The sequence below is a fragment of the Copadichromis virginalis genome, linkage group LG7, assembly GCF_057382275.1.
Source record: "Copadichromis virginalis isolate Kocher_CV1m ecotype Utaka linkage group LG7, C_Virginalis_male_GT1.1, whole genome shotgun sequence".
Classification (NCBI taxonomy): domain Eukaryota; kingdom Metazoa; phylum Chordata; class Actinopteri; order Cichliformes; family Cichlidae; genus Copadichromis; species Copadichromis virginalis.
Window position 1 is genome coordinate 57,322,582 of NC_140624.1, and position 22,166 is coordinate 57,344,747.

Sequence of the window (22,166 nt, forward strand, 5' to 3'; positions counted from 1 at the left end):
CTACGCATATGGATCAGTATTTAAGGTTTGACTCTCATCCATCCACTGGAACACAAAGCTGGGTGTCATCAGGATGCTATGATGCTATAACATACAGCGAAAACCATCCCCACAGACACTGCAGCCAGGGAAGCAGAGGAACATCACGTCAAGAAGGCTCTGAGTAAATGTGGTTATCCCAAATGGACATTTGTCAAAGCTAGGAAGACACCTAGCTCCAGCTTATCCAGGAGAGAATGACAGCTGCTGCCTAAGTGAAAACCCTTAGTGATCCTGTATGTGGCAGGAGTATTGGAATAGTTGAGACACATTTTTTCTAAACACCACATCTCCTTGGCTTCTAAACCCCAAAACACGATGCGCCAAAAATTGGTCCACCCTCCGACACAAACATAGTAATGTAGTGTACGCTCTTAACTCATTCACTGCCAGCCATTGGCAGTGAATGAGTTAAACCCATTGACTCATTCACTGCAATTGACGGCTATAGACGTCAATGGCAATGAATGAGTTAAGTGCCAGGAGGATTGCCATAATTCATACCAAACCAAACAACCTCTAGCAAAGCGGATGGCACAACACAGAAGAGCTAACTTGCCAGGCCAGGACTCCGCAGTCTATTTACACCTACAGGCCAGTGGACACTTTCAATGATGAGGATGTACACATCCTGGACAGGGAGGAACGCTGGTTTGAGCAGGGATTCAGGGAGGCCATTTACGTGAAAAGGGAAAGACCATCTCCAAATTGAGTAGGGGACTAAGGGTACATCTTTCACCATCTTACAATGATATGAGTGCAGCCATTCCCCAACTCTCTGTGAATGGTACTCATGGCCATTGATCAGTGGTTGTTGATCAATGGTCATGAAAATTTGCATATTAATGATCAAGGAACTGACCTGACAGTTCGTTGTTCTTTCATGCGGTAATCTTACAAAAACTATAGTAAAAAAAATGCTGGCTTTGCTTTTGTACTTTGTATCTGTTAACTTTGAGCTTTGATTGAATACGTTTCAGTTTTTAACTTGTAATTATGATCTAAAATCTTAAAAGCCGGGCTTTGACTAAATCTGAATTATTAGTAAAATAGCCAGTCTTACTACAATTTGTGGCCCCGAATTAGCTTTGTTTTGAGTCACAGCCTAACTGGGTTTTTTTTAAAACTTATTAGGTGATAAACACAGCTAAACAATATTTACAATTCTTTTTTATCTATCTGGATAGCGAAACATTTAATCTGCCACAAATACACGAACTATTCTAAAACTACTTTCCTTGGCTATGAAATAAATTTTTTATCGTTAGCAAGCTGTCTGTTTTTCATATTGTATTATTATAGGTTTAAAGTCAAAACTTGAGACAGGTTTCATCCTGACAATACTTTTGCGTTTTCAGCGAGAAATAAAATCCTTTAGTCTTTCCTGAGGTCGCTTCGAATACGCATGCGTGAACATCTACTCAGCAGGTAAACTACACCATGGCGGCGAGAGGCCATGTGCAAGATCCAAACGACAGGAGGCTCAGACCTATATACGGTAAGTTTTCAATGGAAAGTTACACATTTCTTTGTGTGTGGAGGTTCGGTAAACACAGCTGTGCCCTGTCCTGGAGAATATGTTTAAACTAGAGGCTGCTGGAGTCGTGGGGCAGCGATGCGGCCCCTCCAGCTGCAGCCACGGACTCTGCTGCCCGCAGCGCCCAATGACAGTGCACCTTACCCGGTTTTCAACCAAGCCGGGGTAGAACACATCTCCAGTGTCGGGTCTCTGAATGAAACAGCCTGTCCCTTTTAAATCTATAGAGATTCTCGGTGGTGTTGTTGCAATGAAACGTGTGGACATTATTTGTCGTTCGGCTTGACTCGTTCTCAAAGTCGAAGTGCTTTCTCCTCTAGCTCATGGGCGCTATTTAACAGCGTAGCTTAGCTTGCTAGTGTGTCAGCTAAGCTGCAGTCAATCAATAAGCTCCTGCACATGCTGCAGGTTGAGAAAAAGAAAAGTTGTTCGTTGATGCAAGTTGGCTTCCACTGTCTGACATATATTTCCTTTGCGATTAACGCCACTGTGACGCTTTAGTTGTTTTGTAGCAGACTGAAGGTTCCACTGTTAACTCCCAGCTAAATTTAGGTTCATAGTAGTTTAAGGACAATGCTTCAAGCTAACTCTAGCGGTTGAGATGTAATGCTTGCTTGCTAGCTAGCTGTCAGCTCGCGGACCTTTCAGTAACAGTGCTGATGAATAACGTAAATAATGGACTATTTGGTGTTGTTCCGTGAGGGGAAATTAAAACAGTTCACACCAGTTGAAGCTGTTTTAATTTCTTTTACTGCTAGTTTTGCACTGATGGAAAATAAATAGTATTTCAAGTCTACAAACCGAAAATACGCATTGTTTTATGTGTGTATACATATCTGTGTGCGTGTGCGCGCGGGGGATTTTTGCGCCCCCCCTCCCCCCCGGTGTTACTTTGGGAGTGAAGCTTAAACTGTAATGCAGTTATTGCAGTTTCACTGCAACTTAGAGCTGAAACTTGATCAATACCGGGTCTTAAGTACACCTCAGGGTTCCCCTGGTTTCTGTAGGATTTGGCAACTTTTCCCTCCTGTGATGACAGTTTAAACCGAGAGAATAGACATGACATAAGCACACTGCTGTCTGGTACGGTTAATTTTGGCACTCAGCTGTACTGAGGTATCTCTTGTCTATGTCTGAAGCCGCATACTTTAACCATTCACTAAGATAAGCTGTATTTAATTATAGTGAAAGATTTACTGGCAGTTATTTTCATTATCTGCCGATCATTTTTACAGGTCAGATAGACGTGAAAGCATCTGTAACTCAGATTAATATGGTAAAATTTCAAATTTTGTTTAAACAGCGTTCCAGACCCTTGCAAATACTATCCTGCTCTGCAACACGAACCCTGATAAGCTGGGCCCACTCTGATGTTTTTGCTTAGAAAACAGGAAAAAAATGAATCCAAAACCAAAATAGTTTCTGAATTACTTTGTCAATCCCCCAAATAAATATTAAATAAAAGCGATGTTGTTCTTGTGCTTCCCAGATTACCTTGATAATGGCAATAACAAAATGGCGATACAGCAGGCAGATAAACTGCTGAAGAAACATAAGGACCTGCACTGTGCCAAGGTGGGTGACTAAATGACTGTTCATGCTGAAAGTGTTGAGCTCTGTTGGTGTTCTGTGAGGGTTCCTCCACTGTTGCAAGGAACCTGTACAGGTCTGTAGGTCAGTGGAGCTTATGTATTAAAAACAGTATATTTTATAAAATTTTAGTGTCAGTGCTCATCTGCTCTAATAATCACATTATTTGAAGTCCCAAAATATGAAGAGGGACGCATCAAGGTTTTGCTCAGGCTTGAATTTCAGTGCTAGTTACAGGTGTTGCAATAATCCAGTGGATTCATGCACATCTAGCACCTGTAAAGCAGAATATTCATGCACACTATTAGAGATTTGCAGCAGGACTGGACAGCTGTCTTAAAGTCACAGAATTAAAATAACGTCTGGACAACAGGTCAGAGGTACACTTGTCAGTTCAGCATGTCTCAGGAGTGGGGCTGTGCCATTTTCCCAAACTGCTGTTCAGTTTGTCCCCTTTTTTTTCCTCTTCTTAATAAAGTGGGCATGGTCCAAAAGGCAGATTTGGGCCTCCATTATACTTATTTGCGGACAAAGCCTCCTGGAAACCTGATAGCTGAGTAGTCATACTTGTTATGCTTTTTTGAAGCCCCCGGTCTAGAGTGAATGTATATTTGTAATGTAAATTCTCGGAGCAGTCTGCACAGTCACAAAAAACATTGATGTGGACACTCACACTTGCCGTCTAATGAAATTCAAGGATGTAGAAAGTATAATCCCGGTGTTAGTAAAAACTGAGTTTACTAATCTTGGGATTATAGACACTCTGGATTTTCAGTCCCACAATGATAGCTAACTCTCTCAGTTAACTCGGCTAACTCTCACTCTGGTAACACTTTAGATGTCCAACAGTTTGAAAATTTGAAGTTGACTTTCATCTCCGCTGCAGATCACCAAAATAAACTGTTTTACTGGTTTGATCTAGAGCTGGGCGATATGGCCTACTATCCATATCACGGTATAATTTGAAGCATGTGCGGCAACGATATATATCGCGATATATTTCTTTTCTTCTGTAGAACGTATTTTACACACTATAAGGCACACTTAAAATCCTTTAATTTTCTCAAAAATCGACAGTGTGCGCAGAAATCTGTCTTTAGTACGACTTTAGTAAGCTATGAAGGCGCACCGCTTGATGGATTGTCGGAGCATTACGGCTGCCGTAGTCGAGGGCCTTGCGGAGTAATCTGGGTCCAAAACTCTGTCAACTTCAGGTCCCAAAGTCAAACGAACACTGCGGCATCACTGAGAGTTAACAACAGTCTAAATTTTTTCATCTTTAATAAAATGATCAGTGTTGCTGCTTTACCAGGTGTAACAATTAAGTTTAACATCCAGACATCCATGAAAACAGAATTTATGAAATTCAACGGAGTTAGAAGTTAGCAGGAAGTTAGCTCGCTAGTTTCCACCTAAACATGATATAGCATGTTCTGACTGAGAGGTTTCTGAAAAACTTAAAACGTGCAGCTCTGCTGTCACTTTCAACATAAATGAAGACAGAAAACTAAACAGCAGTGACATTTGTAGGGTTACTAGGGACTAGCTCGTATATAATGTGCTACTTGAACGCTAGCAAAACAGCTACGTTAGCATAACATTAGCACAGTGAAGCTGAAGGATGAACGCAAACTTTTTTCTACTCGATAAAAGTTAACGTGAGGGTTTCTGGTGGTTAGGGACAAATGCAATTGCATGGTAGGATGCTATAAACAGACCAAACTTCAGTTAGGAGAACAACTGAGATAATCCATCCACATTACGAGGTTAGTCATTAATATACTGCAACAACATGGGAATAGAGCAGCCGCGAGAGAATTCAGCATTAATGAATCAATGGTACGGAAGTGGAGGAAGCGCAGTTTTTGGCTTTCCCCATATTCCAAAAGTGCTTCGACTCTTTGCTATTACTGTCGCCCAGCATAATTTGCAGATGATGTTGTTTGCAGCTGCTGCAATGCTTTCAACCAAAACAGGCGCAGCTTGATGACGACATCAACATGCGTTATCGCGATAGAGTGGTATAGTCAAAATCTCTACCGTTGGCCAAATTTATATTGTTTCTACCATATACCGTTTATACCACCCACCCTTAGATCCATGTTTATTTTCAGCTACTCTCACTGTATTGCTACCAAGTTATAACAAAATAATTACTTTTTAATATAACATGTAAAAATAGGTAGGATTCCTGATCTTGGTAAGAAAGTTTTAAAACTGATAAATGACGACTGAGTAGGTCAGACTCATTAGAGTGACTTTTTCTCCCATCTTGTTTTTAAAGTTAAGGTCCCATATCTTAAGACTTAGGGACATGTGTTATTCCCTGTTCTCAGAATGTATATTACAAGTTTCAGCACTAAATACTAGGGCTGGGCTATATCATACCGTTCACGATAATACCAGTGTAATTTTGGGCAACGATAGGAAAATGAAATATCGCGATAGAATATGGGTAAAACACGCATGCGCAGTGCCTATGTTTACATACGCACATGGCGGTGACGCAGAATGAGAAGAGCGAAAGCGGATCGTTGAATGAAACGGATGAACCAGAATTGGTTTGTAAAAATGCTGCAACTTAAGTGGTGTGGAACTGGTTTAGCTTTCGTCCGTCAGATACACAACAAAGCACTATTTTTGGTAGAGCATGCTAATGGCCCATCGTTATTACCGTGTTGTTTGGAAAATACGGCATCCTTTGATTTTTCTGAAAATCGACAGTGCCCCTTATAATCCCGTGTGCCTTATGTATGAATTCTGGTTGTGTTTACTGACCTCGAAACAATTTTATGTGGTACACGGCGCTGGAAAATCTGTCAAATGTTTTAGTACAACTTTGCTAAGCTACGAAGCCGCACCGCTTGATGGATTGTCGGAGCACTACGGCATCGTAGGCAGGAGCCTCGCGGAGTGATACGTACTGTGCTTCAACATAATATTACCGTATTGTGTGTATAACCTCTTTTTAAGTTTTGTGGATATTATACATGGTTATGCTGAGGATATGTCGGCCAATTTCCACTGGAAATGCCTTTTGGTTAAACTGTCAGCAAGGAATTTGCATTTGCACTGTTAAATTTTTATATAACTTTAATGCACATAAAAAAACAGCTGCTTGTTTAAGTGAAAATACATTGATGGGGGTTTTTGCACTAATAAAGTTGTGGAGTTATAAAGTATTTTGTCTAGTGTCAATTATATCGTCAGTTATATCGTTATCGCAAATTTTCAAATGTATATCGTGATAAATATTTTTGGTCATATCGCCCTGCTCTACTAAATACCACACAATTTTTTTGGACCATGCCTGAATACCCCAGTTTATTTGTTTTTTGTTTTTTTTGTGTGTCTGTAGCTTTAAATGCTACTGCACTCACCCCTTTCAGCAAGAGGTCTGTGAGTGACAGAGAAGGGCAGCCAATAGGAGCAATGTGGCTCATTCAATAAAAATAAGATTGCTAAGGATGTAGCAGGTCTACATCCTTAGTCCCCGAGACTCTGTTGGTTCTAACTCCTCAGTAATACTCTGTTGGTTACACAGAAGGCAGGAGACCCGACGGCCGAGCGTTTATTCTTGTTATACTCTTTTTGAAGTCCGCTTGGACACACAGTAACACACATCCAGTATTTGTGTGTTGGGTCAGCCCATCAAGTTTCCACATTGTTGTCTCTCAGCATTGTTTTTCTCCAGAGCGTGTGCGTGTGTGTGTGCGTGTGTGTGTGTGTGTGCGTGTGTGTGCGTGTGTGTGTTATATGATCAAACGACTTCTGTATGTCCAAGGTGTGACAATGGTATCCAGTCATAATCACAGTCTCATCTCAAAATTATTTTCTAAAACAACAAAAGCATAAAGATGTTGGCATTCGCTATTTTTTTTGCAGCCTGTAGCAAAGTAACAGTTAAGGCCATTTCACACCGCTGCAAAAAAGCAACAGGAAATTCAAATATGAACTTGTTGCGTAACATATATAAACACTAAACGCTTTGCTTTTTAGTTGAAAACTCACCGTGAAAAAAAAAAAAAAAATGAAGTCAGCATCAGGCAATCATGAGAAGGTCCTGATGTTTCTTAAAAAAGAAAAGGAAGAGTCTGATTCTGGGTTGATCCAATTCCCAAGTGAAGCCAGAAGCTGGGAAAATTTCCAAGTTTCATCCTGGAGTTGAAGCTGTATCACCATCACTTATATTACATACTTTGTACACTGCCTCCATCAATGAAAGAGCTCTCTGCAGTCAGATGGGCCATTCCCAGACTGCAAGCAATCAGCCAATCATCAGCCAAAGTGGCAGAGTATCATTGCAGTACTGTGAATTCATGCTTAAGGCACACTGTACACTGAACTACAGGTGGGCCACTGCTGCAGTGTTACAGGTGGGGCTCTAAAATGATCAAGACAGCAGAAATTTAATTTGTTTATTAAACTGTTTTTGACATCAGAAGGTTTTAGGTTCCTAGTGCATCCTTGTCTTTGGAATTGTCTTGTTGAAAACCTTTGTTTGGGTTGCCATTGTGCTTCTAGCTCTAACTGAAAACCTCTGCAATGGCTTGCCATTTTATTCGTGCCAATGAAATCTGTAATGTTTATCTTTTTCTCTTTTTTTGCCTTTTCCTTCTCATTCAGTTTTATAACTCAGTCTTTTCTGCTTCCTCCAGGTCCTGAAGGCGATTGGCCTTCAGAGGACTGGAAAGCAGGATGAAGCTTTCACTTTAGCCCAGGAAGTGGCCACTCTTGAGCCCACTGATGACAACTCGCTTCAGGCTCTGACTATACTGTACAGAGAGATGCATCGTCGTGAGTATATATGCGCACACATGAAAGCTGGTATTAACATTGGATGACTGAATATTGAATATGTGTGTTGTCCACAGCTGAGTTGGTCACCAAGCTGTATGAGGCTGCAGTGAAGAAGGTTCCTCTAAGCGAAGAGTATCACTCTCACCTCTTCATGGCGTACGCTCGTGTGGGAGAATACAAAAAGATGCAGCAGGTGAGACAGCTCAAAAAGAGCAAATATGAGCAACAAGCAGGTTTATGGGCTCACGTGAAAATAGAGCTGGGCGATAGAACGATAACGATATGTATCGCGATATAACTTTTACGCGATAGAGAAATTAAGCTATCGCGATAGACCTCGCCGCTCTTGTCCTCTTAAAAAAAAAAAAAAAAAGGTCAGCCAATCCAAATTAAGTAGCGCAGAGCCGAACCAATCACAGCCGCAGCGTCACGTCGCGTGACTTGTTACGTACAGCACAAGTGCCAAGCCGCACGTGTGTTTGTTTGGGAAGCAGCCAGCGGGTAATGGAGGAAATGAGTGTGCCGACTAGAAAAATCAACCGAGCGTGACCGAAGGGAACACAGATGATGGTTCCAATGCCGGAGAGATTGTCGAACGGAAGAGCCATAGAAGTTCCGTAGTGTGAAGGTATTTCGGCTATTTCAAGTCTGACAAAAAACAGAGTAGCGTGCACTGTAAATTGTGCCGAAAGCAAGTCTGGAAATACAATAAACTGGTGCATGCGTCACACTGTGCGCCACGTTATTGTTTCGGTGAAATGAATTTCTACAATACTGTTACTGTTAATTTTACTCTCTGCAGTGTTTAAATGCTTACATATACACACAGTTACTGTCCCTCCACACATACGACTCGGTTCTGCTTCTATGCCCCAGCTTTGTTTACTTTTTCCCACCGAGGCTTCTAGACTTCTGATTGGCCAACATTTCTGCACGGTTAGGAATCTCGCTCCACCTGCTGCTTTGGCATGTTCATAGCAGCGTTTTCCTTCATTTCTGCCTTTATGTGTGGACGGGATTATTTTTTTAAAACGAAAACGGAAAATCTCCGTTTTCAAAAATACCCGTGTACGTGTGGACGTAGCCTCAGTCTCTGACTGGAAGCGCTAATTCGTCATTCGGCTTTTGTCAGACTAAAGTAACTGTTAAAACTGTTTGAAAAGCTAAGCTATACAACAAGGAGAGATTGAGAATTTCCTTTTAGTTCTCAGTTTATTTGATATTGACGAAAGTTAGTCAGTTTTGTCTGTTCTTCTGTAAAACAAACTAAGATTTATTTTTAGAATTAATATTTTGTTTCTAAGTGGAATTGACAATTTAGTCTGTTTCGTTGGTTCTGTTTTGAAACTTAAACGCTTTAGCGGCTGCCTTTTGTGTAGTTTGCAATATTTGCCTTTATTTATCTGAAAAAGTCTCATGTTCCTTAAGTACATCTACCCTGTTGAACTTATTATGGGAAATAAATATTTAAATAAAAACAAGCTGCTGATTATTTCACATTTTACTTGTGAGCAACGGCACATTTAAATCTTACAAATATAGTTATTTGGCCTATATCGTGATAGATATCGTTATCGCCTGAAATGGAAAAAAACATATCGTGATATGAAAAAAATCTCATATCGCCCAGCTCTACGTGAAAATGAATTCCATTGATTTAGGAGCAGAATTAATGTATTAATGGCTACATCCTCCTATTTACAGGCAGGAATGGCCTTGTATAAAATTGTCCCGAAGAATCCCTATTACTTTTGGTCGGTCATGAGTCTTGTGATGCAGGTACAAGAAAGCTTTTATAACATGAATGCTGAAATATTAGAATGATTGGTAACAGACAGTAAAAGTACTGTGTGCTTGTTTCTAAGGCAATCTCAGCCCAAGATGAAAAGTTGGCTCAGACCATGTTCCTGCCTCTGGCTGAACGCATGGTGGAAAAAATGGTCAAGGAGGAAAAGATTGAAGCAGAAGCAGAGGTGAGTATGTTGGCTTTATGACTTCAGTGTTATGACAATGGAAACCAACTTAAATGGACAGCAGGATTCTGGCAAAATCCCAGTTACTCAACTTTTATTTTTAAAATTCAGAATTTCCTTTGGATTTTCATTAACAGCTGAGAGAGTCTTATATTTTAAGTTACAGTAGTCATGTTGGCATTAAAAAAAACTTTTAGTGAATGAAACCCATGGCACATTAATTGCCAGAAAAAAAAACCCTGATTTCTGCACTTTAGTGTTAACTGCATACATGTTTAAGATGAAAATACAAATGTTAGAATATTGCACAGTCCTTACTTTTTCACTTTAACTTTTGTGTTCTGTAGGTGCAACTGTATTTTATGATCCTAGAGCGCTTGGGGAAATGTGTAGAGGCCCTTGAAGTGATCCGGGGCCCACTTGGGGGTAGGTAGATCCCCACACACACTCACAAACACACACACTTTCTTAAATTGACCATGTGACATTAACACTTTGAAATAGTATCAGTCATGTTTGGCAGGAAAAAGAAAAAGTTATTTATATTTAAAGTAAGCTGTAGTGAGAACATAAAGTGTTAAACAGCATTCTCAATAAAATAACAGGGATAGTTTGAAGTAATGTGGCACACATGGCTTATAAATCTGATGCTGTGCATCCTGAAATTCCTCTTCAGCTAATACTTGTATTTTTGCACAGAGAAGCTGACCAGTGAGCTGCAGAGCAGAGAAAACAAATGTATGATGCTGTACAAGCGACTGCAACGCTGGCCAGAGTGCAACGCTTTGGCCCACAAACTGCTACTTAAAAAGTGAGTGAGTTTTATCTTAACAGTGCACAAGCTGTCCAAGACCAATAACTGATCAGAACATGGCATCAGTCGATGCACATCACTTCTGATGGAGTACAGATATCAGCCAACAACAACCAAAAAAATGTGTTTCTTTGCAGTCCTGATGATTGGCAGTTCTACCCGGCTTACTTTGACTCTCTCTTTCACTTGGTGGATCAGTCGTGGAGCCCGCCAGAAGAAGGCGAACAGTGAGTACGCAGGTGTTTGAGTTTGAATGCATAAAGATTTCCATCCGTGTGAACTCTGCATCTGTTCCCTTACTTTAACAAAACCCACACATGATGGTTAAATAAGGTTGGGCAATTCGGTTTTCCAACCAAAAATCGTCAGTCCAATAACCAACGATTATTGGACGGAATATATTTGCGCATGCGCTGACTTTTTGATGGGAGGAGCAGTATAACCATGTACGGACTGATTTGCGCGTTTAGAATTTGTAAGTCTGGTTTGGAAGGAATATTTCTTTTTAATATTTAATAATTAATAATTGACTTTCTTTTCTTGTTTGTTTCAGTATTAATATAGCTACTTTTTGGATTGTTCATTTATATATTTGAGATGCGCCAAATCGCACAAAAGACTTAACATTACGTTGGAAGTTGTTTTTTGGGGTTTTTTATGTTAGGAAAGAGACATTTTGATTTTTAACTTTTTAATTTTTGTTGTTTGATCGAGTGTGTAAGACAGATAAACTCTGGAACAGCCTATAAACACTGTTATCGTGGAAAAAAGAAGCCAGTTTCTCTTTGTTTCCCTCCCCACCATTGTGGTTTTTTTTATTTAAATAAAATATTTTTGTGTTTTTCTGAACATAGGCTACTGCCTTTCTTTCTTTCTGTTGTGAGTAAATGAATCGCTGCATTTGAGCGCACTCTGAGGAGGGTGCATCCGTTCGCAGCTGCTTCTCTTAGCTTCAACCAACATTATCAGCAAACTTACCCATGTGCAAATAAATAAATCACTCTTGTAAAAACGATCAACGGAAAGCTGAGTCTATCGTCGATATATTCGTCCAATCGCCCAACCTTGTGGTTAAAAGTCCCTTCACTAAGGCATTCCTCCTATTTAACCTTAAAAATCCCTACTAGTTGCTGAAAGCCATGTGTTAATTATTAAATGAATTATTAATTTAAAAAATACACACATCCTTCAGCAAGACAAACAAGATGTGGAACACCTTGTGTCTATGACCGTCTGCTGTGCTGTTCTCCAAACTTTATAGAGGATATTTTTTTTCCAAATTAGACATTATATAATATTATATATGTCCAATTTATCTCTTATTTCTTCATAATATTATATCTTGTCCACGCTGAAGTTTTTTGTTTTTTTTCTGTCCATCCTGTAGCTGTTCAGAGGGTTCAGTACATCACACTGTGGTTGAGGTGGTGAGGTTTGTGGAGGAGAGGATTAAGGGGGAGGACAACAAAGAGTCCCGCTCACTCAGAGGGCCTTACTTGGCTCGTCTTGAATTAATGCACAGACTGAGAGAAAGAGGCTGTCCTGAGGAAAGCCTGCTAGGTAAAACACATACACACACACACACATATACTGAATAAGCATGTATTTATGTATGTCCTGTTGCCTCAGTCTGACAGTCTGTTGGTTGGCCATAAATAGGTGAGCCTTTAGAGTTAATGGTGCAATTCTTCAACAAGTTTGGAGACAAGCCCTGCTGCATCACTGACCTAAAAATATACCTACACCTGCTGTCTCCTGAGCAGCACGTTCAGGTGAGAGAAAGTTAAAGCAGAACTGTGGAACTGCCTCTTGCAGAATGAAAAGCATGGTCGTGAAACACATTTCTGTCTTTGAATTCTTTTTAGTTCATTAATCATCTTAGTGAAGCAGTTCCACTGGGCAACCAGGAAGAGGAAGGATTTGCTTTTCCAGAGGACACCAAGGCGCTGCAGAGGCATTTGTGTGTTTGTCAGCTGAGCCGTGCACTAGGGCTGCATCATTCCCTCGACGTGGATGGCAAACTTCATCTTATCACAGAGCTTAAGGCTCACTATCATCATGGGCTTAAGTTTGGTGAGAGCAACATTTTTATTCACTCTTAGACCCATAAGATTGACATTCATTCAGGATCATCAGATTTTCCACAGCCAAGAGGTGTGAAATCTTGTCGTGGAGCCAGACAGATATGTGATGTTGTCAACAGCAAAGTGTGAATGCCTTCCTTGTTTGCTGGCACATTTCTTCTGATAACAGCAGCATCCAGTTGAACATGCTGATAGTTGATTACTAATAGGGCTTCTTTCTCAGAAATTCCAGGAATAAAAAAGTGCTTTCATACATTTTTGTGTGTTCAATAAAGTTATAAAACTGCAGTTATGCATGACATAGACTGTAAAATAGAAAGACATTGGTAACGTTATGTCATCTATTGGTTTACGGACTTAAAATTTTCAAGTGTCAGATGTTTGTTTTCTTTTGTTTGTTTGTTTGTTTGGGGGTTTTTTTAAGCTGCTGTCTTGTTTTGTTACTCTACAGCCGTAAAAAGCTGAGGTGGGCGGGCAATGTGGACATTTAAGTTTATGAATGCAGTAACTTGAGAATGAAACGAGCTTCAGGAGTTTCAAATTGATACCACAGGTGCACCTGCTAATTATCTGTATTACTTACTTTACTAAAACAAGACATTTTAAGATGTTGGGGGTTTTTTTTGTTTTGGTTTGGTTTAAGCCAACCCAAAGTGGCTATTAGATGGACTGCAGATGGATGTAGCTTCTGGGTCTGAAGAGCAAAGCAAACATGTATTCTTTCTAATTAGCAAGAGGGAGCTCCTGTGATGTTTGCAATAAGACATCCAAATATATAGACACGTATGCAACAATTGCCTAATGACTTTGTGGTCTCAGTGACCAATATTGAGTACAAACTAAAGGCCATTTTGTAAGTTATGGTCCCAATTTGAATAAAAAGGGACGATACACACAGGGTATGCTTTGCTATGATTGATAAGCTGTTAGCCAATGAGCAGATAGTGTCCCTCAGTTTACGGTTAGCTAATAAGGTGAAGGTAAAAATGCTCAGCTTGAGGTTTCAGATAGGTCTTCACTAACCGGTAGGTGACATCACAGTGGCTTTGCCTGTCTTTCATATACAACGTGTAGCACTTGGGTATTGGCTTCATTTTTTCATTTTCATTTTTACAGACAAGCATACTTTTCTTGGTCATATTTGGCATGTTTTTTAAGATATAAAGGTGACTTTGTTGGACGTTTGCAGTCAACATTCTAAGAATTGTAGGGTGACTTTACTGTACAAGAACTGAACACTTTTAAAGATTTTTCTTGTGTTCCTTGTGCATGTTTTTGTTTGTTCTGACTTCTTGGTCTCTCTGAACAGGAAAGAACGCTCTAAAGACGGAGCTGCAGTTTTCTGATATGTATTGTCTCATGGCCGCTCATGTATACATTGACTTATGGACAGAGACCGGTGAGTTTTTCTTTTTCAGTGCAGAACTTCCTGTCTCTCAGTAATGTGATGTGTCTAAATGTGTGTATCTGTATGCTTGTAGGAGATGAGGACATGATGTGGCAGTGTTTGGGTCTCCTGCAGGAGGGACTATCTCACAGTCCTTCCAACGCCCAGTTCAAGCTGCTGTTACTGCTCCTGTACTGTCGACTGGGAGCGTTTGAGCCTGTAGTGGACCTTTACTCAAGCCTGGATGCCAAGCATGTACAGCATGACACCATAGGGTCAGTACAGAACATGTTTCTGTGGTGAAACATGGAAAGAAAGCGGATTTCTCGTCACACAACACTTTGTTGCCGATGGTTGGTCGCTCCTTGGCGTTCTAGGCTCCGGTTGCTTAGTTAACTATATATCTAACATGTCTGCTACCATGTCATATGTCGGTCAACAGCATACTTCACTTTAATTGGTAGTTGCTTCAATCGTTTGCAACATAAAATCTATAGTATTCCTTAAGTTAGGAAACTGACTTCAATTCAATTTTATATAAAATAAAATTGAATCAAATGAAAAGTTGGAGTAGGGCTGCCACGATTAGTTGACTAGTCACAAGTCGACGACTAATTTAATAGTTGACGCGTTGTTTGAAGCTTTGTAAGATCCCACAAGACATAGGAATAAGTAGGATTTAAGAGTGTAATAATGGACTGAAACAGAATATGGCAGCACTGCATGTACAAGGATGCCAGCTGCCGTTAAATCCCCAAAGAAGAAGCAGTGTCCGGTATCGTAGCTGTGTCCAAATTCAGGACCCGCATCCTCCTGTGCCCGCATTTGTAGGCCGATTACCTTACAGTGACACGACGAAGACTGACAAATGCGGCCGACAAATGCACCCTTCGTTTCCCCAGATTTGAAGGATGGGTCGGGTGTATACTTCGTGGCCCAACCTATCCCAGAATTCCTGCTCAGTTTCCAACAATGGTGGCATCTAGTTAGTTTTAATATTACTGTTATTATTCTTTCTGGGTCACAAAATAAATGTTTAAAATATTTTCAGGCGAGAATGTAGCTGTGTAAACTTCAAATATCTGCTCAGTTTATCAAGACACCACATATTTTCAAAAGCGCTCCGACGTTTTCAGAGACGTCTGTTACCCACCAGCTTGATAGCTAGCCGGGGTTCAAGGCTCACTTCAAGGCTCGGTGAGAACACCGGACTCCCGGCAAGTCGTTTTCAAACCCACCACCGTCTTTCGCTACTCAGGTTAAACATGATATATAAGTCACTTAGATAACTTTAAAATGTTATTGTTTGACTTTTTTCAGTATTTTATTTGTTCCTGAGTAAATCGGTTTGGCTGAGATTAAAGTTATAGTTTTTAGACAGCTGAATAAACGTCAAGCAGACAACTGATTATCAGAAGTGTGAGATGCTCGAGAATATACTTCGGTGTCCTGTTATATTTTAGATAGCAAGGAGCAGACAGCTGAGTTTATTAAACTTCACCGAAACAATCTGCAAACTTCATTAAAATTTAATAAACTATCATCTTGTCTTTATTGTTAGTTAGCACAGACCTTAAACACTTAAAGCTGTAAGCTAATGATGGCTGTATAAGAGCAGATGCATGCTGCAATAAGTTGTACGTTTTACATCCAATGGATGTATGATCTGATTAGTCGACTAATTGCAAAAATAATCGGTGACTAGTCGACTATCAAAATAATCGTTTGTGGCAGCCCTAATTTGGAGTAAAAGAATGTTCGGACTAATTTTGTACTTCGGATGAATGTGTCCTTGCCCTCATCAGAATCAGAATACCTTATTAATCCCCAAGGAAATTATCTGAGCTTTGACTCAGATACTTTAATTAAAAACATCTTTTTAATTTTTGCAGTTTTCTGTTAACGCGCTATGCTGAGTCACTGGGTCAGTTTGCTGCAGCCTCCCAGTCCTGTAATTTCTCCCTCAGGTTTTTCCACTCGAACCAGAAAGATGTAAGTCTATCCCTCTTTGTGATTTAACTGCAGAGACTTTTACTGGATCTCCTGCTCTTACGTTACCTTCCTTATTTATCTCTCCTTTGCCTCTGTCTTCTTTCCACCAGACCTCAGAGTATATCATCCAGGCATATAAGTATGGAGCGTTTGAGAAAATCCCAGAGTTCATTGCTCTCAGAAACAGGTTAAACCAGTCGCTGCACTTTGCCCAGGTCCGCACTGAGAGGATGCTGCTCGACCTCTTCCTTGAGGCTGATATGTAAGAATATTCACACTAATTTACATAAACTTGTGGATTTCTATCTATAGTTGATTGTGATGTTGCATTTTTCTGTTTTACAGTGTCTTGAGTCTGGAAGAGAGTGTGAAGGCCATGTCTTTGTCTGCAGAAGAGGATGACATCCCCTGGGATAGTATGAGGGACAACAGAGACCTAACTGTTTTTACGTGCTGGGATCCTAAAGACAGGTATAGTCCTTTTTTGGGGGGGTTTTGGTTACAGAGACGCTGGTACTCACTCACAGTCTCCAATCCAACCCTGTGCTACTCTTTTGTTTACAGACAGCTAACAGATGAACACAGACGTCAGTCTCTAGAGGAAGAGTCCATGTGGCTCAGAATACGTTCTCTAACGCTTCGCCTCCTCGCCTCATTGGCTGCGTTGGCACATATGCCCTCACAGCAAAACTCTGAGATATCTAATGAGAACGGAGTGGGAGACAAGACCTCAATTCTCAGCAGCCTGCTCTCCCAGCTGAACCAGGCTCTACAGACAGCAGCTCAGATGGCAGAAAAACACATACAGGTGCACACAAACAAGCAAGTCTCTGTTATTGTAGCGTCTTTACCGTTTAGTATAAAGTGCCTTGAGGCGACTGTATTATTTTGTACTACACAAATACATTTGAGTTGAAGTCAACCTCACTGACTCCTTTGTCCCATATACAAAGGCTCACTTCACAGCAATACATGAAAGAGAAGGCAAAGAGTGATTATTTTTATTTATTTATTGTTTTTAAACATGAAAGGTGATGGCATATGCATTCTAATGAATTTGAAGGATTTTTCTTTTAGACACAAAGTCTGAATCTCAACTGTCTATTTCTTAGTCCACACATTTGCCCAGAAAATGCACAAAATGAATTCTGTTCTCCAGGAAGGAGCCAGTGCATTAGTCTAGAGTTGTCCGATTTGAGTTTTAAAATCGTGACTGTTGGGCAACTAACAGTTTATTTTTAGATTCAAGAATCAAACAATACGAAGGCACAATATTTCAACAAGAAATCTCCTCCAGCTGGTTAGTGTGTGTGTGGTGATGGTGTGCTCACCGTGTCCCAGTCAGCAGTGAAACGATCTTAAACAGAAACTCTTTGATCAGGAATACACCTTATGATCTTTTAATTATCATCATGTATCAATTTTAACATCCTCCCCAAATGTATTGGATCCATGTTGCACAGGGTAACTGGAATTAACCTAATTTACAGCAACCCCAAGTGGTCAGATGAGAGTTTCGACCAAATCTCTACATCATCCATATTTTCACATGACGTTTGCTGTACATTTGCGCGGACTGGAGTGCTTTGCTGTAATGGTGATGTTGTTATTCCAGTATCCATTCCTGGGACCACCCTCGACCCGTCTGGTCCTAGCTTTGTCCAGTGGAAGCTGTCAGTGTCAGGCTGCAGCCCTGCAGTTGTCTGTCCACCTACATGAGCTCGAGACGGCTGGACTTGGTAAGAAGAGACAATGGTAACATGAAGACTAACAAACTAATTGGATTTAGCCTGATAATTTTCTTCTCTCCACTCCTTATTTACCCTCCTAGATGGGTCATCCGAGCTTCAGACACAGATCTGTAACGGTTTCAAATCAATAGTAGTTCAGCTTCAAGGTGAGTCACTAGATGGTTTTCTTTATCAAAAATAAACATTATTGTACATCTGGGATGCTTCATGTTTTCCTCCTCTGTCCACAGAAATCCTGAATAAATGCAAAGGAGATTTATTGGAAATGAAAGAAGGCAAATTAAAAACCCAGCCGTCCTTATTAGAAAACCTAGTCTTCTTTGTTGAGGTGAAACATCTCAGTTTCTACACACACAGTTTACAACTTGTTTCCTACCAAATCTCATGCTGTCTATAATATGCACCACTTTATTTTGCTCAGACTGTGTGCATAGTCCTGTGGATGGCTAGTTACTGTGCCAAGATCCTTCGACCACTGAAGACTAGTTTACAGAAAAAGAAAAAGAAGAAAAAGGATGCAAACACAGCTCTGGTACAGTTGCCCCTTTCACTCCTTCCATTTTTAGGTGTACTGTATCTGCATATGGACTCATAAACAATACTCTGCTGTCCACCTACTTGCCCTGAACACTGTTGTTGTGTCTTTTCTTTTCCAGCCAGTGGTGATGTGTGGCTTCCAGGAGCTGACAGGGAATTTGCAAGACCTGCTGACACAGGCCATGGAGCATATAAAGGGCCAAGAGACTGCCATGACATCACTTAAATTGTCCACTTTAACCTTGGAAGGATACACACAGGTTAGTGCAGAGAAAAATATGTTTTTGTTCTGTTTTTGTTCTTTAAATAGAAACAAACACAGGTTTGGTAGCTGACAAAATCTCCAGCCTGTCTCAGCTGCCATAGGACGAGAGGAAGGATACTCCCTGGATAGTTTGTCACAGGTCTAACACAGATAATCATTCACTCACATTCATACCTATGGGCAATTTAGAAGACCATGGGTGGAAGCCGGAATACCCGGACAGAAACGACACAGACACAGAAAGGCCCCGCCCATATGGTGGATTCAAACCCAGGACCTTCTTGCCTGAAACTAGTAATCATTAGATGGTCAAAGGAGCTTGCAAAGAAAAGCGTCTGGACTTCTTTAAGTTGCTTGAAGACGTTTCAAGCAACTTAAAGAAGTCCAGACGCTTTTCTTTGCAAGCTCCTTTGACTACGATGACCTGGATGACTGAGAAACCTTCACAGACATAATCATTAGATATTTTCTATTAGGATTGAATTTATACCTTAATTTGCAGAAAGACATAACAGGGTTTAGATATTACAGATCTTAAATCTTTTAAGCCTCAAATCCAAAGTTTAACTGTAGTATCTCCTGCCCGACTGTGAGGTTTCACCTCCTCTTTCATGTGTTTCAGGAGGAAGTGTCGTTTACGAAAGCTGCTACGGATAAGGTGCAGTGCAGTTACCTCCGCTCCCTACAGGAGGTGGGAGATCTGCTCAAGAAGAGAACAGAAACTATAAAGAACCTCAAGATATGAATGCCATCACGCATGTCCAGAATAACTCGCCCTCGACCATCACCCCTAAATGCCCCACATCACCATCTACTGTCAGCCCACCAGCTATCCTACAAATCCTTCCCTCTTCACTGATGATGGAAGTTCCTGGGCCTCCCATGTTCTCAGTCATTTCTGACCTTGAAATTCTCACTCGGCGTTTGAGTTTTTGATGTCTTTTTCTTTTTCTTTCAACACACACCTCTGGAACATTTGCAACTCTTATAGCACATAAGCTTGTAATGAAATTCATGAATTTATACAACAGTTCTAAGTAAAAATGAGGAAAAGAGACATGTTCCTTTAACAGGTGCAAAAGAAGAAGAAGAAGAAAAAAAAAATAAAAATAAATATATAAAAATAAATAAATTAGTGAATACGCAGTTTTAGAACAGCTAATCTAATAAATTATTGTACATAATAAAGAGCAACAACCACAACTCCGTGACTAAATGAGAATATAAGACACAATAAACCACTATGTGTGTTGGTCAGTTATGTTTCCTTTTTTATTATTTTTGACTCTATTATTTTCTGGTGAGTTCCAAAAAAAAGAAAAACGCAGTTGAAGGATTGCTTTTCCAGCACATTGGAGAGCAAATGGGCACAATTTTGCAATGAACTCTTTGTAACTCTTTGGACGCCTGACCGCCTGCAGGAAGCCTTCAGACTGATGTTTCCCCATACACAAATTATTGTCATCGTCATTTAAAAAAAAAAAAAAAAATTCCTTTGCTTCGTGTACCCTGTGTGTTTATGTGACTTTAGCACTAAAAGTGGAACCACCTCTGTAGTTGCAGTATTACAAAGAGCAATGTTGGAATGAGTTACTTAATCAGGGTTGGGTTTTTTTTCTTTTTTGTTTGTTTGTTTTTTAATACTAGTGGCACCATTAGTGGAAGCGGTGCTTGTAAACACGGTCTTGTGGAATCAGGTTGTTCCAGCACAAAGAAGAAATCAGGCTTCAGAACTTTTAGAGACAGGAATGATTAGAATTATTTAAGAGACCATCTATGACTATCATAACATGAATGTTCACCAAAAACATGCTTTCTGTTGAGGCTGCGAATATGCAACTGCTTGAATTTGCGTTGCTGAAGGAAAAAGAAAAAGTGACAGTTATAAAGATAAATGCAAAGGAGACTGTGACTAGACTGGATATACTGACACTCATGTTCATACTAGACCAGATTATATGTCCAGCCAATATGCAGCTTCATAGTAACTGTCCTGGGACAACTCTTCTGTCTCAGGTGTGTTTCACAGGCAGACATTGGACCTAATTGTAAATAGCTGAGGCAGCCTTTTTTTGAAGTACTGTGTGTGAGTGAGGACTTCAGTGTGTTTTTAAAAGCAGGTGCAGTAGATGCTATGAGATTTGTCCTGTGTTAATGGTTTTGTCATTCCCGCTTTATTCCCTCATCTTCCTTCCTCCCCCTACTAAAAGACTCGTGAACCAAAATGGTGTCATCAGCTGCTGCATCTTCCCAATTTGTGCAAAATTAGCATCTTGTGCTGTCATCAGTAAACAGGAGGTGGAGGAAAGAAGCAAATGGAGGCATAGTTTACAAATACCAAGGGGCACTGATGGCACTGCAGGTTGTGTGCAGTTTTATTTATACTGTTGTAAGAATTTGGCACAGCAATGTGAATATGTGAGTAAATGACAAACTCTTCCCCTTCCTGTTAGTCCTGAATATACATTCAGTGGCATACACATCTGCTAATAAATGCCTTTTTTTTTCCTTTTTTTTTTTTCTTTAAAGAGTCGAGCCCATCTGTTTGAGTGGTTGGACAGAAGGTGTCTGTGATCTGATTACATGTGTTGAGAATAATGGTTGACAATCTGGAGTGTCATCTTGCCACCCTCTTTTGTTAGAAAATGGAAAACAGAAACACTGGAATGTCAAAGCTTTTTTTAAATAAAACAAGGTAAATGTGAGGATTTTGCTGTATTTTATGTTTTTGTTATTATCAACACTAGGAAAAGGAAAAGTCTGCTTTAGATTTGGACAACTTTTCTAAATTGTAGTCCTACAGATATCTCCACAGATGCTGTTTAACAGGACCAGCCAACCAGAAGAAGTTAGCTTTAAAAGGAGGGAAGCTACACCAGCTTGTTTCAGACACAATGAACTGAAACTTTGGAAATAAGCTCAAAATAAAAGTACAGAGAATTGATGTTATTTAGTTAGTTCATGGTGATTAAACCCAAATCATGAAGTTCTCCTATACACACAGGCAACAGTAAGATTGGATGAAACGCTGGGAACAGAAAAGAATTTTTAAACAAATTATAAGAACCACTCATACAAAGGACCTCAAACCCAGGATGGAGAGTGTAATAGAAAAGTTGACACAAGATGATGAACAAAACTGGAGAGAAGGTAGAAAACCCACTGTGGTGACACCTTAGAGGGAGCAGCCAAAATAAGATGATGATGAACATCCGAGAGTGTGGAGACAGAGAACGTGGCATTTGAACTCCATGTCAGCTATCAGTATTTAAAATGAAGATGATGGAAATTTTGGGGGCCTTTTGGTTGGTGGAAGATATTAAGAACATTTCAAGGTAAAATTGAATATTCATATTTTGGCGGGCATATATATTATTCAGAAGTCTCTAAAGAGGTT

At 40.1% G+C, this 22,166-nt stretch overlaps 1 protein-coding gene across 1 annotated transcript; it reads left to right on the forward strand.

The window, feature by feature from the left end:
• Positions 1-1,448: 1,448 nt before the first annotated feature.
• naa25 (N-alpha-acetyltransferase 25, NatB auxiliary subunit) lies at positions 1,449-21,474 on the forward strand. The gene is made up of 24 exons (XM_085464405.1): positions 1,449-1,537; positions 3,066-3,151; positions 7,825-7,963; positions 8,041-8,159; positions 9,671-9,745; positions 9,832-9,939; positions 10,287-10,365; positions 10,639-10,750; positions 10,891-10,980; positions 12,141-12,313; positions 12,413-12,525; positions 12,619-12,826; positions 14,147-14,236; positions 14,319-14,499; positions 16,117-16,216; positions 16,327-16,478; positions 16,562-16,687; positions 16,781-17,024; positions 17,832-17,955; positions 18,048-18,113; positions 18,198-18,295; positions 18,389-18,499; positions 18,624-18,764; positions 19,392-21,474. The coding sequence occupies exons 1-24, from the start codon at positions 1,480-1,482 to the stop codon at positions 19,512-19,514; spliced, it is 2,916 nt and encodes a 971-aa protein (XP_085320531.1). The 5' UTR covers positions 1,449-1,479; the 3' UTR covers positions 19,515-21,474.
• Positions 21,475-22,166: the final 692 nt, after the last annotated feature.

Bases quoted from the DNA above. Each gene is read 5' to 3' on its own strand.
- naa25 (XM_085464405.1), top strand. From the start codon at position 1,480: ATGGCGGCGAGAGGCCATGTGCAAGATCCAAACGACAGGAGGCTCAGA. The intron at 12,827-14,146 runs GTGAGAGCAACA...CTCTCTGAACAG, and splicing joins TCATCATGGGCTTAAGTTTG to GAAAGAACGCTCTAAAGACG. The intron at 18,114-18,197 runs GTGAGTCACTAG...CTCTGTCCACAG, and splicing joins AATAGTAGTTCAGCTTCAAG to AAATCCTGAATAAATGCAAA.